Source organism: Hypanus sabinus, chromosome 4 (assembly GCF_030144855.1).
Source record: "Hypanus sabinus isolate sHypSab1 chromosome 4, sHypSab1.hap1, whole genome shotgun sequence".
Classification (NCBI taxonomy): Eukaryota; Metazoa; Chordata; class Chondrichthyes; order Myliobatiformes; family Dasyatidae; genus Hypanus; species Hypanus sabinus.
In genome coordinates, this window is record NC_082709.1 from 144,688,984 (window position 1) to 144,716,821 (window position 27,838).

A 27,838-nucleotide genomic window follows, 5' to 3' on the forward strand; every position below is an offset into this window, starting at 1 on the left:
CTCAGCATCACATCCCTGCTCTTCTAGACCTCTTGAAATGAATGCTAACATTTTATTTGCCTTCCTCACCACCAACTTAACTTGAAAGTTAACCTTTAGGGTGTTCTGCATCATCATGAACTGTTTCGAGAGGCTCATCATGAGGCACATCAAGACCCTGCTGCCCCCCTCACTGAACCCCCTGCAGTTTGATACCGTCCCAACTGCTCAACAGATGACGCCATTGCCATCACCCTCCACCTGGCCCTAACCCACCTGGACAAAAAAGACACGTATGTTCGAATGCTGCTCGTAGACTTCAGTTCAGCATTCAATGCAATCATCCCTCAGAAACTGATTGGAAAGCTGAGTCTACTGGGCCTGAACACCTCCCTCTGCAACTGGATTCTAGACTTCCTGACTGGGAAACCTCAGTCAGTCCGGATTGGAGGCAGCATCTCCAACACCATCACACTGAGCATGGGGCCCCCCCAGGGCTGTGTGCTCAGTCATCTGCTGTTCACTCTGCTGACCCACGACTGTGCTGCAACACACAGCTCGAACCACATCATCAAGTTCACTGATGACACGACCGTGATGGGTCTCATCAGCAAGAATGACCAGACAGCATAGAGAGGAGGGACAGCAGCTAATGGACTGGTGCAGAGCCAACAACCTGTCTCTGAATGTGAACAAAACAAAAGAGATGGTTGCTGACTTCAGGAGGGCATGGAGCAACCACTCCCCACTGAACATCAACAGCTCCTCGGCAGAGATCATTAAGAGCACCAAATTTCTTGGTGTTCACCTGGCAGAGAATCCCACCTGGTCCCTCAACACCAGCTCCATAGCAAAGAAAGCCCAGCAGCATCTCTACTTTCTGCGAAGGCTGAGTAAAGTCCATCTCCCACCCCCCATCCTCATCACATTCTACAGGGGTTGTATTGAGAGCATCCTGAGCAGCTGCATCACTGCCTGGTTCGGAAGTTGCACCATCCTGGATCGCAAGACCCTGCAGCGGATAGTGAGGTCAGCTGAAAAGATCATCGGGGTCTCTCTTCCTGCCATTACAGACATTTACACTACATGCTGCATCTGCAAGGGAAACAGCATTATGAAGGACCCCACTCACCCCTCATACAATCTCTTCTCCCTCCTGCCGCCTGGGGAAAGGCACCGAAGCATTCGGGCTCTCACGACCAGACTATGTAACAGTTTCTTCCCCCAAGCTATCAGACTCCTCAGTACCCAGAGCCTGGACTGACACCTTACTGCCCTATTGTCTTGTTTATTATTTATTGTAATGCCTGCACTGTTTTGTGCACTTTATGCAGTCCTGGGTAGGTCTGTAGTCTAGTGTTATTTGTTGTCTTGTTTTTTTTTTTTACGTAGTTCAGTCTAGTTTTTGTACTGTGTCATGTAGCACCATGGTCCTGAAAAACGTTGTCTCGGTTTTACTATGTACTGTACCAGCAGTTATGGTCAAAATGACAATAAGAAGTGACTTCACTTGACAATGACTCCCAAGTCAATTTACATCTCAGAATTTTCAATTTTCACCCCATTTGGAAAATAGACTGCACATTTATTTCTTTTACCAAAGTGGATGACCATGCATTTTCCAACATTGTATATCATTTGCCACTTTCTTGCCCATTCTCCTAAGTCCTTCTACAGCCTTCCTGTTTCCTCAAAACTACCTCCCCCTCCACCATCTGCAAACTTAGCAACAAAGCCATCTATTTCATTATCTAAATCACTGATATACAATATTAAAAGCAGTCCCAACACCAACCCCTGTGGAAGCTCTGTCTGGTATAAAACAAAATATTGCATCAAAGGAGAGAGAAACAGAGTTAATGTTTCAGTTCAAAGACCCTTTGTCAAAACCAGAAGCAAGTTTTCTCTTTTCTGACCAAGGATCTTTGGGCTGAAATGTTAACTCTTTCCTCAGATATTGTCATATCTATTGACACCACCCAACAATTTTTCCATTTTTCTCTGGTTCGAACATTACTCTCAATAGGTGTTTGTCTAGAGTAATGAAAAGCTAGGGTTGGTTTTCTGTGAAGTCCAGAAGGGAAAAATGGCAGTCTAATGACTGAAACATTTGTAGGCTTGCTTCAAACTATATCTAATACCCCTTGACGCATGACAAATTCCAATTAATTAATATGCAAATTCCATGAAGGAATTGATCGTATGAATATATGAAATATATGAACAATGGCTTTCAAGCTTTCCTCACATTCATGGTGCTTCAAGCATCTTGTTAAAGCTTTCATTATCTCCTTCAGCTTTCCAAGCACCTTGAAAAGCCGAGAGAGAAAACTCAGCCAACAACAAACTAATATATTTTTAAAATTCTCCAAAAGATGTGGCTAATATCAACTCAGAAAGTCACGTGAACCAAGTACTATCTGTGAAGGCATAATATATAACAGAATATCTGATGTTGTCATCAGCTTCTCTCCTGAAAACAAGGAAACTATCAACCATCACAGGTTTATCGATATCTGTGAAATGAACACTTCCTCATTTCAACTTCCACTCCTGCGGTATTTAAACTTATCACCACTGATCCGCCCCAATTTTAATTAAGAATAATCCATGAAGAAGATTATAATTTGGCAAGCGTTTGCTTTCTTATTTTCAAGACGGCTGCTCACAGTAATTATTCAGATACATAAAAAGGATTTTTCCAGTTAAATATTACTGAAACCTTAATAAGGCTTCCTACTGCTTCATTCATTCTATTAATGCAGGTAATAAAATTAAGATGCAAATATTAGACTTTAAGCTCTCAAAGGAAACAGATTAGAAGTGAAATACTGTAAAAATTAACTTGAAATTAAATACCCTCAGAAATATTTCATCAAGCAATGCTTGTTTTACTATTACTATAAAACTATATGTATTGCATCTTTTAGTACCTGGACATTCATAAACATCCTCAAATTATAGAAAAGATCTTTCCTTTCAGACAAACTAAACTTTCAATTTTAGCTGGAGTGACCATACTTCAGAAATTTTATAATGCTCCAACAATACCAAGGGGAATTCTCATTCACGTATGTTGAAAAACAGCAATGATAACAACCAGATGCCTAGGCTGTTATCAAGAAAATTTACTTCAGCCTATGGGACTCATCAGGAAAGTATAGATACTTATACTTATTATTTTTAAAATTATAAGTATATGCTGGATACACTCCAGCCAACTGATTGGACACTGCCTATTTAATGAGCCAGGAAATTGGTCAAAAACCTCTAAATCAATGTGAGTTCAGGGACAATAATTAGTTTATATAAAATACAAGAGCTTCTGTTCATAATTAGAGTCTCTTTAAGGCACAGCATTGCAATTTGGATTGCTTCCGCCCCCACATGTGTACTAAAATTCATTCAAATTAAATGGCAATATCAGATATCCAATTCCAATGGGAACACTGTACAGGCAGTCCCCGGGTTACGTACAGCTTCCGTTCCTGACTCCGTCTTTAAGTCGGATTTGTACATAAGTCGGAATAAGTACTTCTGGTATTATTTAGCGTCAGTTAGTCAAATGTTTATCTTAGTATATACTATATATATTTTACCTTTCTATGCATATAAAACACTTAAGAAATGTATGTATTCCAATAATTAAACTACTGCATTGCTTAGTAATAATTGTAGCTTTCATCGGGGCAGGACCTTTCACATGCTCCATTATTCTCACTTTATCCGTTATACTTTAAAACCGTTCCGATCATTGACCGACTGTATCCTAACGCTTTTCCAACGACCGATGGCGTTTCACCTCTTTCCAAACTCTTTATTATTTCCACTTTATTCTCAAACGCGATCGCTTCCCATCAATAGAACAGAAAAACTGCAGGAGGCAGGTCCCAAGCTGCACCAGCTCCCGAGGTCCGCTGGGTCCTAAGGACCACAGCACTGAATTGCCCGGGTCCTAAACTGCACCGCACTAAGACAGGTTAAATGGGACAAGTGGGAGCTGTGCTGGGTTTGGGTATCTGACCCTCCACAATATTCCGCATGGGAATTTAAACTGAAGGTGGCAGTGTTTTTTTTAAACGAGGTCGAGTTGCAAGCTTGACATCAACCCGGTACGGATGGTGCGGGAGTCACTGGATCGACATCAACCCAGCACAGGAGTGGTCTTTCACTAAATCGTTCTCCAGCCCGGCGCCAATCTCACTGTGCCACCAGCCGACTGGAACTTGGGGGGGGCGGGGTTAGGGTGAATCTTACTAAGAAAATTTTAAGCCAAATACAAAGTTAAACACGCAGTGTCAACTGCAACGACTTAAAATGGCGGACGGCGTTCTCCTCCCTTGGTTCGTAATTATGAGTCGTCCGTAAGTCGGACGTTCGTAACTCGGGGACTACATGTGCTATTAGTCTTGTTATGAAGTATAATTCTAACATAGTTGAGGATTATTCCGAAGTCTGCTGATCAGAGAGTTACATGATTTTAACTTGGTGATAACAAAGGGGTGGCAATGCTACTCCAAGTTAGGATAACTTTATTGAGAAATTGAAAACTGTAGTGCTTCCATACACCTTAGGACACAAAACAGTACAACACAAAAATAGGCCCATCAGCCCAGAAAGTTGGCCCAAACTAAATTAGTAATCAGATGCCCAACTAAGCTAATACCTTCTCAGATTCAGATTCACCCATTTATCACATGTATACTAGAACATAGTGTCATGTGTATAATTATTTTGTAATGATCATGGACCTTACTTGATCCAAGGAAAGTATGACAGCCTCAAGTAGTTAAGTCTCTTAAGAGAAAATGGAAATTAATTTCCTTTAAGAAGTGATGTGATGGCTTTAAAGTGATGTGGGTAGCAAGGATCAAGTAAAAAAAAATGTACGGTGAAAGTTTGATTACATACTTTGATACAAACTATTGTTGAAGTTTTTGGCAAGCAGAGATTTCCAGCAATTGTAACAGAGTAAACATCACCAGTTGCATTAATCTGGATAGGAATTACTCCACATTTTGTTTTGTCAAATTGCAAAAATGGCAAACACAGATTTAAAGATTTGTTGAGTATCAGAAAAAAGGCATCTGATATCTTCACTGGATGGACTGAATGGATAAAATTATTAGAGCCATTGGCCTGAGAATGAATACGATATTTCTTTCCACATTTAGCACCACACAAAAAAAATGATGAAATGTCCCTCAGATAACTTCAGAAATCCTCAACAACACTGCTTCTTCATAGCAACAAACCAAGCTACTTGAACAGAAAAGTAACTGAAGGGAATTTAGAGGGAAAATGTGACAAACAGAAAAAAGAGAATTAATGTAAAATATTAACAATATCCTTGAAAAAAGATGCTCACATAGAAGTAAACAAGGCAGCAGTTACAATTTCAAATCTGTAAAAACAAAATGAAGAGGAATCTTAAAGCTTAGTAGTACTTACAGAAAACAAATGAGCAGTCCACAAATGAAGAACCATAGGTTACTGGGAAAAGGGTGAAAATAAAGGCAACTTTTATTCTGTATTACCAATATCTAAGGATTACTGATGTTTTGCCTGTTTAGAACAAATAAACCTGATATTTAAAGCCAACCAGCTTCAAGTTAGCAAGATAATCTCTGAATCAAAATTGTGCACTAGAGTAACATTCTGGGCACTTAAGATGCATTTTCAGAGGAAGAAGCAGATGAAGTATTTATTTTAAGAAGCGATTTTTGAAGTTACAAAAGCCAGGTTCATAATTTTACAATTAAAATTTATCATATACCTTCTGTACTCAGGCCAGGACTGGAAGTGAATTTGGCCACATCCACAATCTTCACAGCAAACTGCTGTCCTGTTTCTCTGTTAATACATCGTCGCACAACGCTGAATGGTCCCCTGCAATTCAAAGATTTTAAAAGTTAACCAGATATTTCTGGAAAACCCAAAAGATACACAAATGTTCATAAGCACAGAAGCTTAAAAGCATGAATGAACTATACACAAATTTATGATGATTTGCTTTCTTCAATGTGGTAGTTATATACAAAAACATGTTCTAACCTTACAATTAAATGTGCTGAGGGAGTGGAGAGCAGAGCGTTCAGGAGTGAAACCACACTCAGGCTGGAGGAACAACACCTGATATTCCGTCTGAGTAGCCTCCAACCTGATGGCATGACCATTGATTTCTCTAACTTCCGTTAATGCCCCTCCTCCCCTTCTTACCCCATCCCTTATTATTTATTATTCCCCCATTTTTTCCCTCTTTTTTTCTCTCTCTGCCCCTCTCACAATCACTCTTTGCCTGTTCTCCATTTTCTTCTGGTGCTCCCCTCCCCCTTTCTTTCTCGCTAGGCCTCCCGTCCCATGATCCTTTCCCTTCTCCAGCTGAGTATCCCTTTTGCCAATCAACATTCCAGCTCATCCCCCTCCTGTATTCTCCTATTATTTCGGATTTCTCCCTTCCCATTTCAAATCTCTTACTATCTTTTCTTTCAGTTAGTCCTGATGAAGGGTCTCGGCCCGAAACGTCGACTATACTTCTCCCTATAAATGCTGCCTGGCCTGCTGTGTTCCACCAGCATTTTGTGTGTGTTCTAACCTTACAAAGAGTGTCAGTAGCTACTTTGGTACTTTTGGTGATTTAAAGCAAAATATTATTTGCATTGTCCTCAAATATTAATCTACCCACAACAGATATGTGGAGGTATGACAAAAAAGACCGAACTTAATTTTAAAAGCACGAGTTCAAAACAGCAATTCTATGAATTTCACACTTATTCAGTTGTATATACAGGACTCCAACATTCCACTCATTGTATAAGCTTATACTCCTGAGCATTAACAAGGTCACTTTCCATATACTATTGAATCAGCAAGCTATTTGACAAGGACAAGTAAGAATTGTATAACCAGCATTGTATCAGATGCATGGAGAAAAAACTTAGTATATTGTCTTTAGGCAATAACATACTTTCATATCATATAAAATTATCACTTGGCCCAGAGTCGATACGAGCTCTCAGATCATCCCGAGGTTATGACAGGGTTCCATTTCTATGAACTGTTTACAATACGAACAATTCAGAAGTCTGAAAAGCAGCTGTGAATGAAGCTCTCAGGTAGAGATAATACCTGTAGTCTCATAGCAGCCAGCAAATCCATAACACCAGTTTCCCAAAAGCTCAGTATTATGTACAGCTTGCCATTCATGCTCTCTTCTCACTGCTGCTATCAGAGGAAGGTACAGGAGCCTCAGCACTCTCACTACCAGGTTCAAAAACAGTTATTTCCCCTCAACCATCGAGCTCTTGAACCAGAGAGGATAACATCACTCAACTTTACTTGCCCCATCACTGAACTGTTCCCACAACCACAACAGTTCATCTCATGTTTTCAAAATTTATTGCTTATTTATTTACTGTTTTTTTCTTTAGTATTTGCACAATTTGTTCTCTTTTGCACACTGGTTGTTTGTCCACTCTGTTGGGTGCAATCGTTCATTGAAGAAAATGGAACTCAGATGTATATGCCAACATACATGTACCTTGATAATAAATTTACACTGAGCTTTGAACATAAGCCGGGCATTTGTAAGATGGGAGTGCTGTTTTGTAACTTCAAAACATTAAATTAATTCAAAAGAAACCAAGAGAGCCAGGAGGTGAGAGCCTAACTTTGTCTTTTACATTAAGCAAAGTATGCACATATCATGTGGTGGCGTAATGAAATATGCAATTCACATATTTTTACACACAACCTGTAATGAATTATTTAAATGAACACCAATGCTTAATCAATGGCATATTTACAAGATTACTCAAATATTAAATACACAAAACTCCTCCTTGCTTCACTATAACTGCCAGCTCAATATAGAATACACAGTATACTATATAATACAACTATTATACATACATCCATAGCATAGTAAATTTTAAATGTTTCCATTCAGGCCTAAAGATTTAATCATTGTGAAGGCTTTCTTACACTTGTGGGATAACATCTTTCCCGACAACGGGATAATTCTGCTTGGCAGGCAAGACTTGAGGCTGTGAAAACAATTTCAAGTTCTGAGACCTCCTTCATGGTTGCTGCTGGAGCCATCTCAGAGACTGCAGGAAGTGGCCATGAGAGCTTTGAACACTTTTCTTCCTTCTTCTAATATGTGCATTTTGATTTTGAGAAGGCCCATTTAGTTCACTGGAGTATGTACTTCCTGCAGCTCTTGAGGAAATATGGTCTGCCTCAGGAATTGCTGCTGCAGTTCTACACTGCTGTCATTGAGTCTGTCCTGTGCACCTCCATCACTGTGTGGTTTGGAGCCGCCACCAAGCGGGATAGAACCGGACTACAGCGCACAGTGAGGACTGCCGAGCGCATCATTGGAGCCTCCCTGCCCTCTATTGTGGACCTGTACTCTTCCAGGTTGAAGAAGAGGGCGGGGAACATCATAAAGGACTCCTTCCATCCTGCACACGGACTGTTTGAACTGCTTCCGTCTGGTAGGCGCTTCAGATCCCTCCAGACTAAGACTAATAGGCACTGGAGAAGTTTTTTCCCTACTGTGGTCACTTTGCTGAACAGTTAACTGCCGATTAACTGTCGGCTAACTATTACTTGGATTGCACTACCTGTATGTATAATCTATATTTTCATTTATATTTATCATTATTATTGTTATGAGCAGAGAGACAACATCTGCCGGAAGTAAATTCCTTGTATGTGCATAGGTACTTGGCGATTAAAGTCTGATTCTGATTCTGATTAATATTTTCATCTCTCCTCTTGGTTTCCTCATCCACAAGGTCATCTGACAAATCCCATTTTTGTATTGTAAATCTCAAGGCTAGCCAGTCCTGTATCACTCTCGTCATTATCAAATTTTTCATCAACAGCATTAAGATTAGTGCTCTTTTTAAAATTGTAACTTGCCTTTTTAATCTTCATCTCTTCCCTGTGCAGTACATTTAATTTTGTCTGTCTGACATGCTCATCGTATGTGTCTCACTTTGTTGCATTTTCTGCAAGTTTTACCTTTAAATTTGCATTGGTCTGCTGTATGTCAGCCCTTGCCATAATGGTAACACAATTTGTTCAGCCATGCAGGTTTCTGTTTAGACAATACGTTTTTGTTCATGCTCACTTTCTTTCCAGAATGCAACTTAACAGTATCTGTCCGCTGTTTCCATTGAAACAACGATTTCCATTACTCTTTTAAGTGCAAGTTGTGCTTCATTAAGGAGCGTTTTTGAATACCTTCTTGTAAGATTCCATACACTAAGCAACCTCTCAGTGCATCATTAAACCCATCACTGAAATGACAATGCTCAATCTTTTCAATTCAGCCACATATGCTGAAATGAACTCCCCTTTCCCTTGAGTCCACTTATGAAACCTAATATGTTCTGTAATCAACAATGGTTTTGGTTCTAAATGTTTCTGCATTACTCACACAACATCAGCAAAGCTCATTTCTGCTGGTTTGGTTGGAGCAGTCAAACTTCAAAGCAAACTATGTTTTTAAACCCATGCACTCAGCAATATTTGTACTCATTTCTTATTGGCTATTACTTTGCTTCAAAATACTGTTCAAATAGCTCAGTATAAAATATCCAGATACCTTTTGTGCAACTAAACACATCTGTCTTTCCAATGTAGCCAGAAATTTTTGCTCTTTTTAAAAAGATGATAAATATCACCTGATACTCACTGTTTATGAACTTGTGAATGCTTCTATTTTCTGCCTTTTATTTAAATTTTGACCATATCTTCCCTTCCAAAGAACACATGCTGCGCTGATTTTTAAAAAACTCAAACATCTCAATGCACTTTATATGGTAGGTAGCTGTCTCAGGATCATTTTAAAATACCTCATTGCCACTGTTATGCTTTGTAACTTCAAAACATTAAACTATTTCAAAGGAAAACAAGAGAGCCGAAAGATGCAAGTCTAACTTCGTCTTTTACTTTAAGCGAGGGACACACGTCACATGGTGGCGTCCTGACATATGTAATTCATGTATTTTTACATTTACCCTGCAGTGAATTATTTCAGTGAACAAGAATGATTAATCAGCAATATTTTTACAAGATTACTCAGATACTACTGCAATATTCAATACACAACAGGAAGGATCTGTAATCCTATTCTTTCACATTCAATTTTTTTCTCACCCCAAACCCCATTCCAACTAGAATGCAACACAAAGAAAATGAAAGCACTCAGACAAAACCCATTTAGCTACAGGTAGAACAACCAAATACCACGCATGCAACATTAGTGGTCAAGATTGAACTTTGGTTGCAGGAGCTATGAGGCAGCAACCCTGCTGGTGTGCCTCCGGGCTGACAAACTTCTCTGGATTATAATATGCAACTCAGCAGAATTAATCTCCAAATGACATATTTCATAGAATAGTGGTCACAAACCTTTTTAAGCCCAAGATCCCCTACCTCAGCCTCAGTGAAAGGCAAGATCAACCTCCTAAATCATATAGAGAAAAAACAGCTCAGATTGTACATCCAACTTGAGGCTTTTTATTTGGGCTAATTGTATTTGAATTACATAAAATGCTTTTGTCAAACTTCCAAATTAATCCAACCAAGAAAACACTGTAACTAGGATATCAAACAAGCCATACCTGTCTTTCTTAAGAATATTACAATACTTCATACTTTTAATTCTAAGTTTCATTATTTAATTTTATTTCAACATGAAAAATAAATGATTAAAAATTGACTCTTGCACTCAGTGTGATGATTGAGGCTGAATACTTTCTGCTAGTTTCCTGAAATTTGGCTCATAACTACAGACAGCCAGTGAGGTGTCTGTACTTAGCTCCTGTACTTAGATGTAATAATTTTCATCTGTGAAAATGCAATTTCACACAGATAAGTTGACCTGGAGTAGGCACTGACTTTTAGTGCATGTGTTGAGATGAGGAAGCTTCTCCCTGCTGACAAGCCCCCAAAAGTTAACGTCCCTCAATCTTGCTTTATGCTCAAAGTCATTTTGCAAATCAGTTATTTCCATTTCAATATCACTTGGCACACCAAATACTTGCTGGAATTTGGCTGCTATCTGTTCTATATTGATCAGCAGAAATGGGTTTGAAATAAGTGTAGCAATATCTTTCATGATATTTAACTCCCCAAAACACCAATCGAACTCTATTGCCAGTTTGTCTAGGTAAGCACAATACTGCTCAGGGTGAAAAGCTTTTTTTCCCTTGATGGCCTGTAACATTTTTTAAATATGTCAGTATGAAGTAAATTTTTAAGTATCTTTAAGTATGCAAGTATGTCAGCCTCCCGTTCTTTAAATTTGAAATCCAAAAACCAAGCTCGGCCTTAAACGCATTTACTGTGCTTATCATGTGGGGCAGGTGCCGGTCTTTTCCCATGAGTTCATTGTTAAGTGTGTTTAATTTAGCCGTTAGGTCTATCAGAAGCCCTAAATCCTGTAGCCACGCATCATCAAACAGTTCTTCGTGCTCCTCGATTCTTGTCAACAGAAAAGTCTTTATCTCAGACAGCACCAGTGTCATTACGAGAAAAGTCCACGACCTTCCCAGCTAAGGCCTGCTAATGAACCACACAGTAATAATCCAGGAAGTCGGGAAATTCAGGGTCATTACGGCACATTGCTATAAAACCCAACGTGCACACCGTGCATTGCTGGGGCTCCATCAGTAGTAATTGCCACCAGTTCATGAATGGGGATGTCATGTTCATGGACATATTTTTTTAAATTCATTGTAAATATCCTTACCTCTTGTTCTCTCCTTTAAGTGCAAAACAGTGAGGAAGACTTCCTTTGTCGTAAAATCCTGGAAAGCCATTCTGACAAATACAACAAACTGAGCTGTTTGCATTACATCCAGGGATTCATCAAACTGCAGTGAAAAATATTCACAAAGTGACAAGTCCTTTAACACTTGTCGATCCACGTCCTCTGACAGTGACTCTACTACCCTCCTTGTCACTGTTGCAGGGCCATTTGGTATATTATGTATTGCGGTTTTGATGTAGTCTTTGTTTTTAAAGTAATTAAAAATGGTCTCTGCAGTAATGGTCATTGCTTCCTTGAATAAATCGCCATCTGTAAAAGGCTTCTTGTGTTTAGCCAAAAGGTGACTTACACGAAATGATGCTTCAATAGCAGCCTTATTTTGAGCAGCATGTTTTATGAAAAACGATTGCTGGGCCTTCCACCCTGATTTCAGCTCCCCAGCTCTCCTGGCACGGATTGCACTCTTTGGGGGTAGTTGTCTTTAAATTTCTGGTGGTTGGTGTTCTGGTGCCGCTCCAGATTCCCCCTTTTAGTCAGTGCTTGTGTTTGGTGGCAGAACATACATACATACACACTTATCTTTCACCAAGGTAAACAGAAATTCCTCTTCCCATTCTGGAAAGTGTGAGGTTATGCATTTTGGAAGGACAAACCAGAATACTGAGTACAGGATTAATGGTCAGTTACTTAAGAGTGTGGATGAACAAAGGGACCTTGGGGCTCAATCCATACATCCCTCAAGGTCGCTGCGCAGGTTGATAGGGTAGTTAAGAAGACCTATGGGATGCTAGGCTTCATTAACAGGGGGATTGAGTTCAAGAGTAGAGGGGTCATGTTGCAACTCTAACAAATCTCTAGTGAGACCGCACTTAAGAGTATTGTATTCAATGCTGGTCACCTCAGTATAGGAAGGAGGTGGAAGCTATGGATAGTGTGCAGAAGAGATTTACCAGGATGTTGCCTGGCTTGGAGAACAAGTCATAATGAAGCAAGGTAAACAGAGCTGGGACTTTTCTCTTTGGAGAGTAGAAGAATGAGAGGGGACTTGATAGAGGTCTACAAGATTATGAGGGGCATAGATAGAGTCAATAGTCAGTACCTGTTTCCCAGCGCACCAATAGCAAACACCAGAGGGTATATGTACAAAATTATCGGGGTAAGTTTTTTTTTTAAAAAAACACTGAGGGTTGTGAGTGCCTGGAATGACTAGCCAGGGATGGTAGTGGAGGCTAAAACATTAGGGGTATTGAAGAGCCTCTTGGGCAGGCACATGGATGAAAGAAAAATTAACGGTTATGGGGTAGTGTGGGTTTAGTATTTTTTTTAAAGGATTATATGGGTCAGCACAACATGGAGGGATGAAGGTCCTGTACTGTGCTGTAGTGTTCTATGGTTCCATGGTTCTGGATGGAATTTGTACATTTTTGCCTTCTTCTGTGCAGCCTCTGCCATGCTAGCTAGCTACCTTGCAGAATATCACCAGCGAGTGCCGTATATTGATGTTTGTGACAGTCTGTACTCTTATCTAACCTAATTGGTCACTTTGATGCAGCACAAGCTACGCTGAAAAAAATACAACAGTCACATGATGACAGCACACAGGTGATGCACGACACTGGGCAGCGGAAAAAGAGAAACACAATAACCAGGGAAAGCAACTAAGTGTGGGTGCTCTAGGGGTAAAAATTGATTTTGCATTAAAAGGTTTATCAGGCATACTGTGTTTGTAGTAACTTCTACTTTGAAGAAGGACCACTTGATAACTTCATGCCTAAAGGGACAACTTTATCTGGGACGGCAAAAGCAATATTTAACATAGAGGTTTTCACTGAACCGCGATGCACGGTGGAAGTACTACACACACATGCGCATTGGGCAAAAAGAACGGAAGTAAAACCCCGCAACCCCGGAAACAACCTCTTTACAAACAGCTTTCCGAAGCAGGAGTAGTGCTATATTACCATTACCCTAATTAATATTACTTATTTTTATAATTCTCATATTACAACAGTATTTGTGTATTTTTTTGGGAGCTAGTGGGAAAGTTTCAAAGATCAACCAATCGATTGCGATTGACTGGTTGGCGACCACTATCATAGAAGAATGTTTACATTGAAGACAGTGTAAAGAGCCCATTAGTATAGATGCTCATCCTAACCGTATTACATACAAAGGGTTATAAATAGGTGTGGTCTAGTGTCGAACTCTATGGTTTTCCTCAAGATATAATGATATAATGGCTTAACAATGCATTCCAATTTCTTTAAATAACTAATAAATTTTCAATTACAAATGGAAACTTTAATACAAAGGTTTAAGTTAAGTTAAAAATACATCTAAAATAGCCAAAACAACTCTAAATGAAGCAGAAAGGACCATTTCATTCATACTACTTGGTTTTGATTCCATACCAGAAACATATTGTCCAAATAAATTGCTAGTGTGTTCAAATAATAAGCAATTATAGAAATTAGATTTTTAAAGAATAAAGTTATAAGAACATTCATGAACTGTTAAGAATGTAAGAGGCTACATGTGTGTTTACAAAGGAAAAATAGTTTCTTGCACACACTGCTACCCCGCATGCCTGTTCTAGTTCTTAGAAATAGCTACTTCCAATTAGTTCCACTTTTCCACTCTTCATTCACATACAAGTTAATCCCATTCAAATACTTCCTTTTGAAAATTACTACTGAATCATTGTTTTAGCACACGCATCCAGATCAAAACTCACTTTGCAAAAGAAATTTTCATCTTGTTCTCTTGCCAGATATTTTCTATCAATAACTTCTGCTTATCAGTTCAATTGCCAGTGGACGTAGTTTTATTAAAAATAACATATTCCACTTCATGCATTGTGTAGTCATAAAACTGTCACTGGAGATACTGAATACCATCATGGGTCGGAATGAGTGCCACTGTAGCAATCATATTCTCAGATCACATATATTGGAAAAAAATGTGTTAGTTGCTTACTGCACAATAAAATGAGATGCATTAATTTGAAGATGGGTGTCCATTTTAAATAAATTTACCCTCACGATTATGAATGATGCAAAAAGGACATAATAGGATTTATATTGCAGGGATAGAATTAAACACGTTCCAGCTCACCATCATAAATATCTCAGCCTCAGCAATTCTCTCTTTTTAAAATGTTAATGAAGTCTCAAGCATTTAATGATACTTGTTTGTCTTACTTCTAATAAAAAAACTTGCTTTTCCAAAATACATGACTGGTTTGAGTAAACATTCACTCAACAGCTTTAATATCACTGACAATACAAACTTAAAAGTTAATATTTAGAAATTATTAATTCAGATGTAGTGCCAGTTATTTTAGTTGATAGAAAATCAGAATATGATATCAGGAAACAGATTTGAAAGTGAATTAGAAATAGTATAACTCATTTGATTACAATCAATATTAATCGGGATAGAGGGAGCAAATAGAAAAGATGAATGAGTCAGGAAGCTTGAGTTTTTTTGCACAAGTGTGTGGATCTCTTCAGTGGGAAATGAAGAGGTGCTGAACAAAAGTATCATCATTTTCCATAAAATCACAAAGGTTAGTGTATTACATTTACTATTAAAGACAGTCAAACAGTAGAAGGTATAATACACAGGTGTCCCCTGCTTTACGAATGTTCGCTTTACGCCACTTCGCTTTTACAAAAGACCTACATTAGTAACTTGTTTTTGCATTACAAAGAGGATTTCACTTTTATGAAAAAATTTCCCATATAAATTAATGGTTCTTCGCTTTACACCATTTTGGCTTAAGAAAGGTTTCATAGAAAAGCTCTACCTTTGTAAAGGGGGGGGGGGAACACCTGTAGTCTTATTTCAGAATTGTATATCTTGATAATAAATGAACCTTTGAAATATCTCATTCTTAATGCCAGTAAATTTAATGCCCCCTCCAAAGGAGGGACAGGAAAGTTGTACAAATATCATCTTTCTCTAACAAAAATCTGAACAGCAGAAATGCTCCACATTTATTGATTTTTAAAAAATATATAATTAAAGGATTTACTTGAATTTTTGGTTTCTTTACAACAGATTAACACTTTGTTCTGTTACTCTTCCAAGCTCCTCCTGACACAAATTTTCCAGCTCTGGAGGTCCAAGAACAGGCTATTCATAGTGTCTACCAGTTACCATACAAAACTGAAGGAATTTTAATAACATCCAGAGCAAGGAGAAATCATGAATGTTCAGTTACCATTGTTGCCACTATTTCACATTGCAACACCACTACTTCAAGCTGTTAAATGTTTGCTTTCTGATATCAGAGTTGTTCAATTCTTCTTCCTGCATTTTGCCACCCACAGGCTGTCCATTGCACACTTTCATCTTTACAAACACTGCCTTATCAGTTGAAATGTTTAGAGCTTTTGCATAGGCTGATAACACAAGAGACTGCTGATTCAGGAATTGGAAGCAATAAACTGCAAGAGGAACTCAGTGGGCCAAGCAGTATCTGTGGGAGGAAAGGATCATTGAACCTTTGGGTCAAAAGTCAGCATCAAGGTCAATCCTCCTTTTGCAGAACTCCTCACATAGGTTGTTTGACATTTTAAGTTCTGCTACACCTTTACAAATTTAATCCACATGAAGTTTTCTTATCCCCTGTTCATCCAAATCTGCATTTAGAGTCAAAGAACATGAGAGCACAGAAACAGACCGTTTGGCGCACTTATTCTGTGCCAAACTATTAAATCTGCTTAGTCCCATCAACCTGCCCCCAGACCAGAGCTCTCCATACCCCTCATATTCAGTTACCTATTCAAAAAGCACCCAACAACAATCTTGCAGCATGCCATTAGACACAGATCTCCACTCAGAGAGGCTACCTACTACCACTCGTTCAAGTTCACTCTTTGACTTCTTCTATGAAGTTAATATTTAATCCAGTTTAGTACCCCATCTTAAATGCCAAGCAACTGAACCTTTTTGACCAACCTCCCACATAGGATCTGGTCAAAGGCCTTGCTAAAGTCCATTTAGACAACACCCACGGCCTTGCCTTTATCAACTTTCCTTGCAACTTCCTCGAAAAATTTCCCTAAGATTAGTCAGACACAATCTACCATGTACAAAGCCATGATGACTTACTTTCCAATAACTAACCTGCTGCTAATACCAGGTTCATCGACCTATAATTTCCTGGCTCATTCTTAGAGCCTTCTTAAACAACCAAACCACATTAGCTATCCTCCAGCACCTCACCTGTTGCTAAGGGCGTTTTAAATATGAAAGGGCCCCTGTAATTTCTGCACTAGCCTCCCACAAGATCTGAGGGAGCCTGGGACTTGTCCACCTAAATCTGCCTCACAGCAAACACCTCCTCCTTTGTAATCTGTATACAGTCCACAGCCTCACTTCCATAGACTCTGTCCATCTTCCAAGTAAATTCAGATGTAAAACTCCATTTTAAGTTCTCCCCCATCTCTTTTTGCTCCATGCATTATTAGCCACTCTTATCTTCAAGAGGACCAGTTTTGTCCCCTATTATCCATTTGTTCTTGTCATGGTTTAGAGACTTGCATGCCTCAATGACCTGGAGAGTCATGTTGGCTTTATGCTTTGACTCTTGGTAGAGTCACCGTTACCAAAACAGGTCAAAGGGTAGAGGACAGACTAAGAGTGGTCCAACAGTTCTCTAGGTTCAGAGGTTCAGCTAAGGGCCTATAATTCTAATTGGTAAAACAAACATGTTATAGAAACCACAATGAAGAACCTTCCCACCTCTGAGCGTAATCAGTATTCCTGTCCATCCAGGACTTGCATGACTGACAATAGCGAAGAGCGAGAGGAAACTACTGACACGATGAAGTAAGCCCTGAACACTGCAAATATCACCCTTAAAGGCTTCCCACTTACCCAACACAATTCTTCCAGTAAAACAACATGTCTCAATCCACACTTGCCAGATATTTTCTGATGCCATCAAAATTTGCTTTTCTCCAATTCAGAATTTCAACCCAAGGATCAGACCTATCCTTCTCCATAATTATTTTGAAACTAATGACATTATGATCACTTGATGCAAAGTGTTCCCCAACACGAAGTTCTGCCACCTGCCCCATCTCATTCTTAATAGGAGATCTATTATCACACTCTAACTAGGTACTCTAGTTACTTGTTAAGAAAACTTCCTTGAATACATCAGACAAACACTACCCATCCAGCCCTTTTGCAGTATGGGAATCCCAGTCAATATGTGGAAAGTTAAAATCACCCTACAATTACAACCTTATGCTTCCTGTGACTGTGCTACAAATTTGCTCCTCTAAATCCTGCTGACTAATGACTATGATATCAACCCATTAACATACACAACCCATTCTTATCCCTCAGTTCCACCTCTCAGTAGACAAGCTCTCCAGCCTTTCCTATCTAAGCATGACATTTTACCTGACTGATGCAAGACCTCCACCTTTAAACCCTCCCACTCCATCATGTCTAAAACATAACCCCAGAACACTAAGCTGCCAGTCCTGTCTTTCCTGCAACCAGGTTTCACAAATGGCTTCAATGACAATTCATAAGACCATAATATAGGTGCAGAAGTAGGCCATTTGGCCTATTGAGTCTGCTCCACTATTCAATCATGGGCTGATCCAATTCTTCCAGTCATCCCCACTACCCATACCCTTTGATGTCCTGACTAATCAAGAACCTATCTCTGCCTGAAATTCACCAAATGACTTGGCCTCCACAGCCACTCGTGGCAACAAATTCCACAGACTGACCACCCTTTGACTAAAGTAATTTCTCTGCATCTTTGTTCTAAATGGATGCCCGTCAATCCTGAAATCATGCCCTCCTGTCCTGGACTCCCCTACCATGGGGAATAACTGCCATATCTAACCTGTTCAGGCCTTTTAACATTCAGAATGTTTATATAAGATCATCCCTCATTCTCCTGAACTCCAGAGAATATAGCTCAAAAGCTGCCAGACGTTCCTTATACGGTAACCCTTTCATTCCTGGAATCATTCTCATGAATCTTCCCCGAATGTCAGTATATCCTTTCTAAAACAAGGAGCCCAAAACTACACACAATACTCCATGTGGTCTCACGAGTGCTTTATAGAGTCGCAACATCACATCCCTGCTCTTATATTCCATACCTCAAGAAACGAATGCCAACATTGCAATTGCCTTCTTCACCACCGACTCAACCTGGAGGTTAACTCTAAGTCACTTTGCATCTCTGCATTTTGAATTCTCTCCCCATCTAAATGACAGTCTACCCCTTTATTTCTTCCACCAAAATGCATGACCATACACTTTCCAACATTGTATTTCATTTGCCTCTTCTTTGCCCATTCCCCTAAACTCTGCAGGCCCTCTTGCTTCCTCAACACTACCCACTCCTCCACCTATCTTTGTATCATCGGCAAATTTAACCACAAATCCATTAATCCCATAGTTCAAATCATTGACATACATCGTAAAAAGCAGCGGTCTCAACACTGACCCCTGTGGAACTCCACTGGGAACCGGCAGCCAGCCAGAACAGGATCCCTTTATTTCCACCCTCAGCTTTCTGATCAACCAATGCTCCACCCATGCTAGTAATTCCCTTGTAATTCCATGGGCTCTTATCTTGCTAAGCAGCCTCATGTATGGCACCTTGTCAAAGGCCTTCTGAAAATCCAAGTACACCACATCTACTGCATCTCCTGTCTACAATGCTTGTAATTTCCTCAAAGAATTGCAGTAGGTTAGTAAGGCAGGATCCTCCTTTCAGGAAACCACGCTGGCTTTGGCCTATCTTGTCATGTGCCTCCAGGTATTCCGTAATCTCATCCCCAACAATCAATTCCAACAACTTCCCAACCACTGATGTCAGGCTATCATGTCTATAGTTTCCTTTCTGCTGCCTCCCACCGTTCTTAAATAGCAGAGTAACATTTGCAATTTTCCAGTCATCCGGTACAATGCCAGAATCTATCGATTCCTGAAAGAATTCAATGTGCTGATCCATGCTCTAAAGCTCATCCACCTTGCCTACAATACTTGCTTCGAAATACACATATTTCAGAACGTTAGCCATACCATGCTCAGCTTTTTGATTCCAGTCTTTGTACGAAGGCGTAACAACATTTTCCCTGACAACCTCTCCATCATCTCCTCCCCCCCCCCCCCCCCCCCATCCCCAGTGCAGCACTAGCAAACCTTCTTGCAAGGATATTAGTCAGCCTCTAAACAAGTTGCAAACCACCCGTTCTGTACATCCCACCTTCCATGGAAGGAGACCCCTAATGTTCCAAAAAATCTGAAGCCCTCTCTCCTCTACCATTTCATTACTCACGTATTAACTATACATTATTCTGGACATTGTTCAAAGTATTCAGCAATTTGGCCCCATGGCTGAGATTATTCTTAGTTGCATCACAGAACTTCCCAGAAGATTAAAGTACTCCCTTTTTAATCTGCCTTCTGGAAGTGTCCCTTGGGTTTCAATGCTGAACTGAGAAGTTCAGCAGAGGTTTGCATCAACTTGCTTACCACTGCATAGTGGCACCAAAGAACGGTCCTAAACTCTAACAAGCAGAAATATTTTCAAAAATACGGATCTACAATTCATTTGTATATAATTTGAGAGTGCTACAAATGTAAATGTGTACTATGCATTGAATATTTTAATGGACACGAAACATCATAACTATACTCCAACCAGAGTTTATTAGTTTGTAAACTGTGAAATGGGTGCAGCTTAAGAAAATATTGGGTGTGTCACATACCAAATGGAATTTGATTGAGTTGACATACTCAAACATTCTTAGTATTTTGAAATATTTAGACCACGTTAGCAAAGTTAGAACTTTTTAAAGTATACCCTTACATGTTAACAGTACAAATCAACCATTGTGCACAAACCTCCGATCAACAAGATGCACAACCACCAGTCATCCCTCCCCATCAACCTGAACAGGTTCCTCCCACCACCCCACCCCCAGGGCTGTATGCTGAGCTCATTGCTGTACACTCTGGTCACATATGACTTTATAGCCAAACACCAAAGCAATCAGATTGTCAAGTTCACCAGTGACATGACAGAGGTGGAGTTAATCACCACCAACGAGAGCCTAAAGAGAGGAGAAAGAAGAGTTTGATGCCTGGTGCCAAGCAAATAAAGTCTTCATCGATGACAACAAGACAAAGGAGATGGGTTATTGACTTCAGGAGAACTCGCACCACTCACACTCCCCTTTATATCAGTGCCAAATTCAGTGGAAACTTCAAACACCTATGGGTGCACATTACACACAACCTCTCATGGTCCCAGAACACATTTTACACAATCAGGAAATTTTACCAATATCTCTACTTTGAGGAGGCTGAAGAGAATTGGACTATACACATCTATACTCATGTCACTGTACAGATGTGTAGTAGAGAGCAGGCTAACAAGCTGCATCACTGCATGGTACAGAAACTGCACAGTGGTGAACAGAAAGGCTCTACAACAGGGAGTCAAAACTGTCCAATGCATCACTGGCACCAGCCTTCCTGCCATCAAGGACATGTATACAGAAAAATGCCAGAAAAGGACCAGTAACATCATGAAGGATCCCACCCTCCTTGCTCATGGTCTGTTAGTCTCACACCCATTAGGGAGGAGGCTAAGTAGCATCCATTCCATGACCACCCAGATTTCCCCAGGCAGTCAGGCTGATCAACACCTCCACCCACTAACTTCACCACTACTTTATTATTTCCCAAAATCACTTTATGGACAGACCATCAATGTATATAAGCTATCTTATACATTCATAAGTGTTGTGTATTTTATTTAATTATTTGTTCTTTATCCTATTGCATTTTTTTGTACTGCATCAGACTCAGAGCAGAAATTATTTTGCTCTCCTTACACTTGTGCACTGGAAATAACATTAAATAATTTTAAATTTTAATTGATAGCATGTTTTGTTTTGAACGCAGATGTTAATATACTTCAGTTATGGTATTTATAAATATTACCAATGAAAATCAAACTTGTATTTGTAAACAAAAATTCTGCAGATGCTGGAAATCTAAAGCAACACACACAAAACACTGGAGAAACTCAGGTCGGGCAGCATCTATGGAAATTAATAAATGGTTGACGTTTCAGACTGAGATTCTTCTTCAGGACTGGAAAGGAAGGGAAAAGACAAGAACAATGTGAGGGGAGCAGGAAGATGATTGTTAGAAGATGATAGGTGAAGGCAGGTGGTTAGGAAAGGTAAAGGATTGGAGAGGAAGTAATCTAAGAGGACAGTGGATCAAAGGAGAAAAAGGGAAGGAGGAGGGGACCCAGGGGGGGAAGTGATAGGCAGGTAAGAGGCCAGAGTGGGGAATAGAAGAGGGAAGGGTGAGGGATTTTTTTTAAACTGGAAGGAGAAATCAAAATTCATGCCATCATGTTGGAGGCTACCCAGATGGAATACAGTTGCTCCTCCAACCTAAGGGTAGCCTCATCATGGCACAAGAGGACTGACATGTGGGAACAGGAATGGAAATTGAAATTAAAATGTTTGGCCACCGGGAAGTTCTACTTTTGGCAGATGAAGCAGAGCTATTTGACGAAACGGACACCCAATTTATAATGGGTCTCATCAATGTAGATGAACCCGCATTGGGAGCTTTGGATACAACAGGTGACCCCAGCTCTTTCTGAGGTGAAGTGCTGCCTCACCTGGAAGGACTGTGTGGAGTCTTGAATGGAGGAGAGGGAGGTGGTGCCTGGGAAGATGCAGCACTTTGGCCTCTTGCAGAGATAAGTGCTGGTAGTGAGACAAGTGGGGAGAGATGAGTGGACAAGGGAACTATGAAGGAAGTGATTTCTGCGGAAAGCAGAGGGGGAGGTAAAATTATGTTTAATGATAGATCCCATGAAGATGACAGAAGTTGCAGACAATGACGTGCTGATGTGGAGGCTCAGGCAAAGACAAGAAGACCTATCACTATTAAGGAGACATTATGAGTGCAAAAGTCCAGGAAATGAAGGAGATGCGGATCAGGGCAGCATTAATGGATATATTTGCATATTTTCTTCTTTTAAACATTATAAGGCACAACACTTCACCAAAAAGATGATTGCCATATATCCATTGTGAGAATAAATCATTAGTTTCTGGTCACACAAATTTGAATTTGTATAATGCTTATTGCATTCTAAGCTCAAAAACAGTTGACACGCAACGAACTGATTCTGAACAAAAAGGTCTTAATTTGCAGGAAGTCCCAAAGAATGAAGAATCAGCCCAACTTTGTTCATATGGATTTTTTTTTAAGGATATTTGCTTCTTTATTCCAATGTATTGCAAAAATGTGGAACTACAATTGATCTAGATCTTCCTTATTCTTCGACATAGCATGGCACAGATATTGCTCTCAGGTCCTGGATTCTGATTCCAGTTCTGGAGTGAAATTGAATTCCTATGCTTAATTGCTTTCACATATTTGAAACAATCACCTGTTCCTTTCACCAAATGCCTTGCACATTTCAGTGTGTAATGAACATGGATGGCAAATTAAGAGGGTAAGTGTCTTTTGGGAATAACAGAAAACAGGATTAAGAAAATAAAAACCAATCACCACTATGTCAAGAGTCAAAAAATTGATCATTTTGAAAACACAGTCTCCCAAGTCAACCCGGCAGAGATATAGTCTGGTTTGGGAGGTTGATGGGCGAAAGAGTAGTAATCGGTAAACACAACTGACTGCCACGTCTTTAAACTTCCCACATCAAAACAAGTCTGAAGATCAGCACATTGGGATGCTGGATGAGAGGAACTTAATTTGCTTTGGTCAAACTGTAGTGTAATCCAAAATTTATATAGGGTACATGATGGGAAGCGAGGACAAGAACTTTGAAATACATGTATAAGTGGATAGTTGGGAAGGGAAATTGAAGCAGAAGATGGGGGAGGGATGGATTAAAAAACAATGAGAGGAAGCACAAGTAGAGATTTCTGAAGACTAAGAAACAGCCTCAATATTTTCCAACTGTATTTGCAATTGGAATATAGCGTAAAAAACTGTTGAAAGATCTCAGTGGGTCAAGCAGCATCTGGGGAAGTAAAGGATGGTTGGTGAATAGGTCAAAAATGTGTCAAAAATTATAGAATATAGAGGGAAGTTAGCCAGCATGTTGAAAAGAATAGCGATGGGAGCATAGGAGTATGGCAACAAAAGGTTGGCAGGTAATAGGTAGAATCAGATAAGGAAATGGTGATGGTCAGATATGCCAGGAGAGCTCAATCACTGTTCTGAAAGGAGAGACGGAGTTGTCACCTCATCTAGCAAGAACTCCCCTGGACCTCACCTTTTATCCCACTGATTCCAATTCTTCATTCTATACCCCTTCTGCAAGCTTCAATGGGATCCCAATACCACATAATCTTGCCCTCTCCTATCCTGTCAGTATTCCCTAAGGAATACCCTCTTCATAACTCCCTGGTCCACTCATCCCTCCTCATCCACTCCTCTCAATCTCCTGAACTTTCTGCACTGTACTGTATAGAACAAGGGTCGGCAACCCGCGGCTCTTTGATCTCTGTGCTGCGGCTCCCCGTAGTTTGTTAGTTTTTGAAATGTAATTCGAAATTTGAAGATTATGGTGATCTTGTACAATCTAAAAACGTTGCGGAGACCCCATTTCCTGGCACATCCGAACCGGCTCACAATTAGCCACCGTTCCGGCTAAGGGAGATAGCCTATGGGGGTTTGTGAGTACGTGTCTTTTGGAGCATCCGCGCCCACGGGGACGGGTTGAGGGAGGCTTTAAATCAAGGCTGTTTAGTTCGAATAAAGTTGCCTTTGACTGCAGTGTCTTTATTTTAGCGCTGCGTGTAGCGCTACACCGCTACAACATGTTTTTTATCGCTATTAATATACATCACCACTGCCAATGCCTGACACCCGCCAGTGCGCGCTTTCTTTTAATTCTTCGATCCAAAGTAGGCTACCTATGGAGTAACCTTCAACCCAACGTCTTTTTTTCGGAGTTCAAAATGTTTTTGTTGCATGCAGAAATGTAATTTCATTTTCTCTGCAGGAGTTCATCAATTTCATAAATGCAACACATTATAGTTTGTTTATACATAGCATAAAGGCAAAAAAAACCGTTGTATGCAGTGTTATTTCATTTTAAATGTCAAACGGGTTTTGTGGCTCCCAGTGTTTTCTTTTCTGTGGGAAATGGGTCCATATTGGCTCTTTCAGTGGTAAACGTTGCCGACCCCTGGTATAGAAGGTGTAACATGTGTACTCACTTCCCTCATCTCCATCCAGGCCTTCAAAGAAAAGCAGAGATTCAGGAGCATCTCCTCCAACCTGGTCTATTGTACTTGGTAATCTAGCAGAGTTGTAATGTGTTGCAACTCTGCAACCTTACCACTACACTGGTGACCACATACACTGTACATTAGACCACCATTTTGCAAAGCAGCTGCCACTGCCAATCTGAGGCTGCACGTCATTTCAATTCCCCTTCTCATTCTGACTCATCAGTCCTTGATTTTCCACGCTGCCATCACAAGGCCAAATAGAGTAACAACACATTATGCTTGGATAACCTACAGCCCATGACATGCTTATTAAAAAATATAAACTTCAGATATCCCATTCACCACTTTCCTTTCCCACTCCTGCCAGTCCACCCAGGTCCCCTCTCATTTCAACCTTTTATGCCCCCTCCACCATCACCCCTTCTCCCCTCCCCCCGTTACCTTGAATCATCATCTCCCTCAACTGGTTCCCTCTGTCCCTCACTTACATACTACCTACTTTTCTGTTAGTGCCCTTTCCTATCCCCTTTCTACATTTGGTTTTATTGACAATAGCCCTCCTTCAACCCCCACCCCATTAAGCCACCACCTTCCCCCTGCTTAATTCAATATACTGCCCACCTTCCCTTGATACTCTCGAATCTGATGCAATGTTTCAATCCAAGTCGGTAACTGTCCAATTGCCTCTAAAGATGCTGCTCAATTCATTGAGCTCTTCCAGCAGTTTATATTTTGCTCTAGATTTCAGCATCTGACACTGCTTGGACATCCAATTTCCATATGGAAATAAGAAGTGGCTCTGCACATTGGATGCAACAACACAGCAAAATAGTCAAAGCAGAGGAACAGTGAATTCTGCAATATCATGCAGAACTCTTGTTAGGCATTCTAATCCAAAAACCACAAAGAGTAGGTTATTGTTGATCATATTATTAAGATTTATATTTATAAAGCAATAGGGCATTCATTCTATCTGACTGCAGCTACACCACAAGGGAAAACAGAGATTGACAATGATGTGTTGCATTGGCAACAAGATCCTGAAAAATATAATAGTAAAAATTGAAATTTAAGGATTCCACTTAATAACTAAAAATGGGCTTTAATTGCATGAAACAAAGACAAATTTAGGGTAGAAATAAAGTCAATCATACTTCACTAAAAACAATGGAATGCAAATGTCTGAGAAATTTGTGTGATGTTTTTAATCAATATACAACCTTACACAAGATCTAATCCATGTGTATTCTAATTAATTATGAAATAATACATTATTGCTGTTCAAGCTGTATCTAACATTCAAGTATAAACAGAAATCAAAAACATAATACTCACGGTCAAATACAATTGCCATATAAATTAAAGATTAAGGAAATGGTCGAAGCTCCAAAAACAACTCCCTGCAATGTTATTTGTTTGTGCTAATGGATGGCAGATCCAAATCTGTTTGCCATATGACATCCATGCTTATTACTTAAATGATCGTGCACAGGAAACAAATAGTTGCACCAAATAGTTCTTGATTAAACTAAATACATTGTTAATGCTTTTCCCATCAAACATAACTTATTCAATTGAATGCAAGTTATTGATCTCATCTGTACCAGGTTTATTTTATATTAGCTTTGAAGACAACTAGAACCTGATGGCCTGGATCTTATAGTTATAATGTTGGCAAAGAGCTGTTTGCATTCAGTTGGTACTTCAACAAACTGATAGCAACAGGGACTTTTACACATATAGTTTTATGTGCAACTCAAGCTGTTGCTAGTGATTCAGCAACCTTCCATTAACTGTGTTGTTACACCTTTCTCATTTGAATTGATGTAAATTTAAATTATTCACAATCTATTCTGAATGTAAACTATCCTGAAAATTTTAGGTTTTGATGCCCGAGGTCTAAGTTTTTAAAATGGTGTATAATCTTACAACTACTAACAAGTACTCATCCTCACATAAATGAGAATTTTTAAATTATTCTCCAAATTTCTTAAAGTTATGATAGCTTAATTGCTTAAAACATTAAAAACATAAACAAGAGAAAATCTGCAGATGGTGAAGATCCAAGCAACACACACAAGATGCTGGAGGAACTCAGCAGGCCAGGCAGCATCTATGGAAAAAAGTGCAGTTGACGTTTTGGGCCAAAACTATTCAGCAGGACTGGAGAAAAAAAGGTGAGGAGTAGATCTGAAAGGTGAGGGGAGGGGAGAGAGAAAGGCCAGACAATAGGTGAAACTTGGGGGACAGAGGGGAGAGATAAAGCAAAGAGCTAGCAAGTTGATTGGCAAAAATACAAGTTGCAGTAGGTTACTTGGCCAAATCCAGCATGTGTTAAAATCACAGCTGACTCTAACATTTTCAAAGATTCAGCAAGCTACAATTTTTTTATTAAACTGCCTTTTTTTCTTAATCGTGTATATATGCTTTGCAAGAGCATCTTAATGTGGCTGTCTATGCATTAAGTTTCATGTCATTTTCAGCTCCTGAACTGCAGGGCTCCCTTTAAACATCTGACAGCAACAGATTTCACAAACGCTAGTGTTCTTGACAGGGATTGTTGGTCCTGTAAGGTCAATAATGAGCACTACTGCTTTGCAGCTGATAGCAAATCCATCATAAAGCTTTAAAGTACATGTTAAAAAGTAGTATTATAAAAATGCTGCATTGAAAAAACGGTTCAAAGACAAAAACTTTATAATCAGTTGTGTAATTACCAGATTAATGGGTGTTTTTTTTATTTGAAACTGCAAATAAAGTTTTACATATACATTTCAAA

The 27,838-nt window shown here is 39.6% G+C and overlaps 1 protein-coding gene across 4 annotated transcripts in view; it reads right to left on the reverse strand.

Annotated features, from left to right (window-relative positions):
• The window catches only part of caska (calcium/calmodulin-dependent serine protein kinase a), a 411,874-nt gene that overhangs the window by 329,868 nt on the left and 54,168 nt on the right, over positions 1-27,838 (reverse strand). For all 4 annotated transcript variants that reach the window (XM_059968272.1, XM_059968271.1, XM_059968270.1 and 1 more), the window contains exon 2: positions 5,756-5,868. In XM_059968272.1, the coding sequence (XP_059824255.1) occupies positions 5,756-5,868 (113 nt within the window). The remainder of the gene's footprint in view (positions 1-5,755; positions 5,869-27,838) is intronic.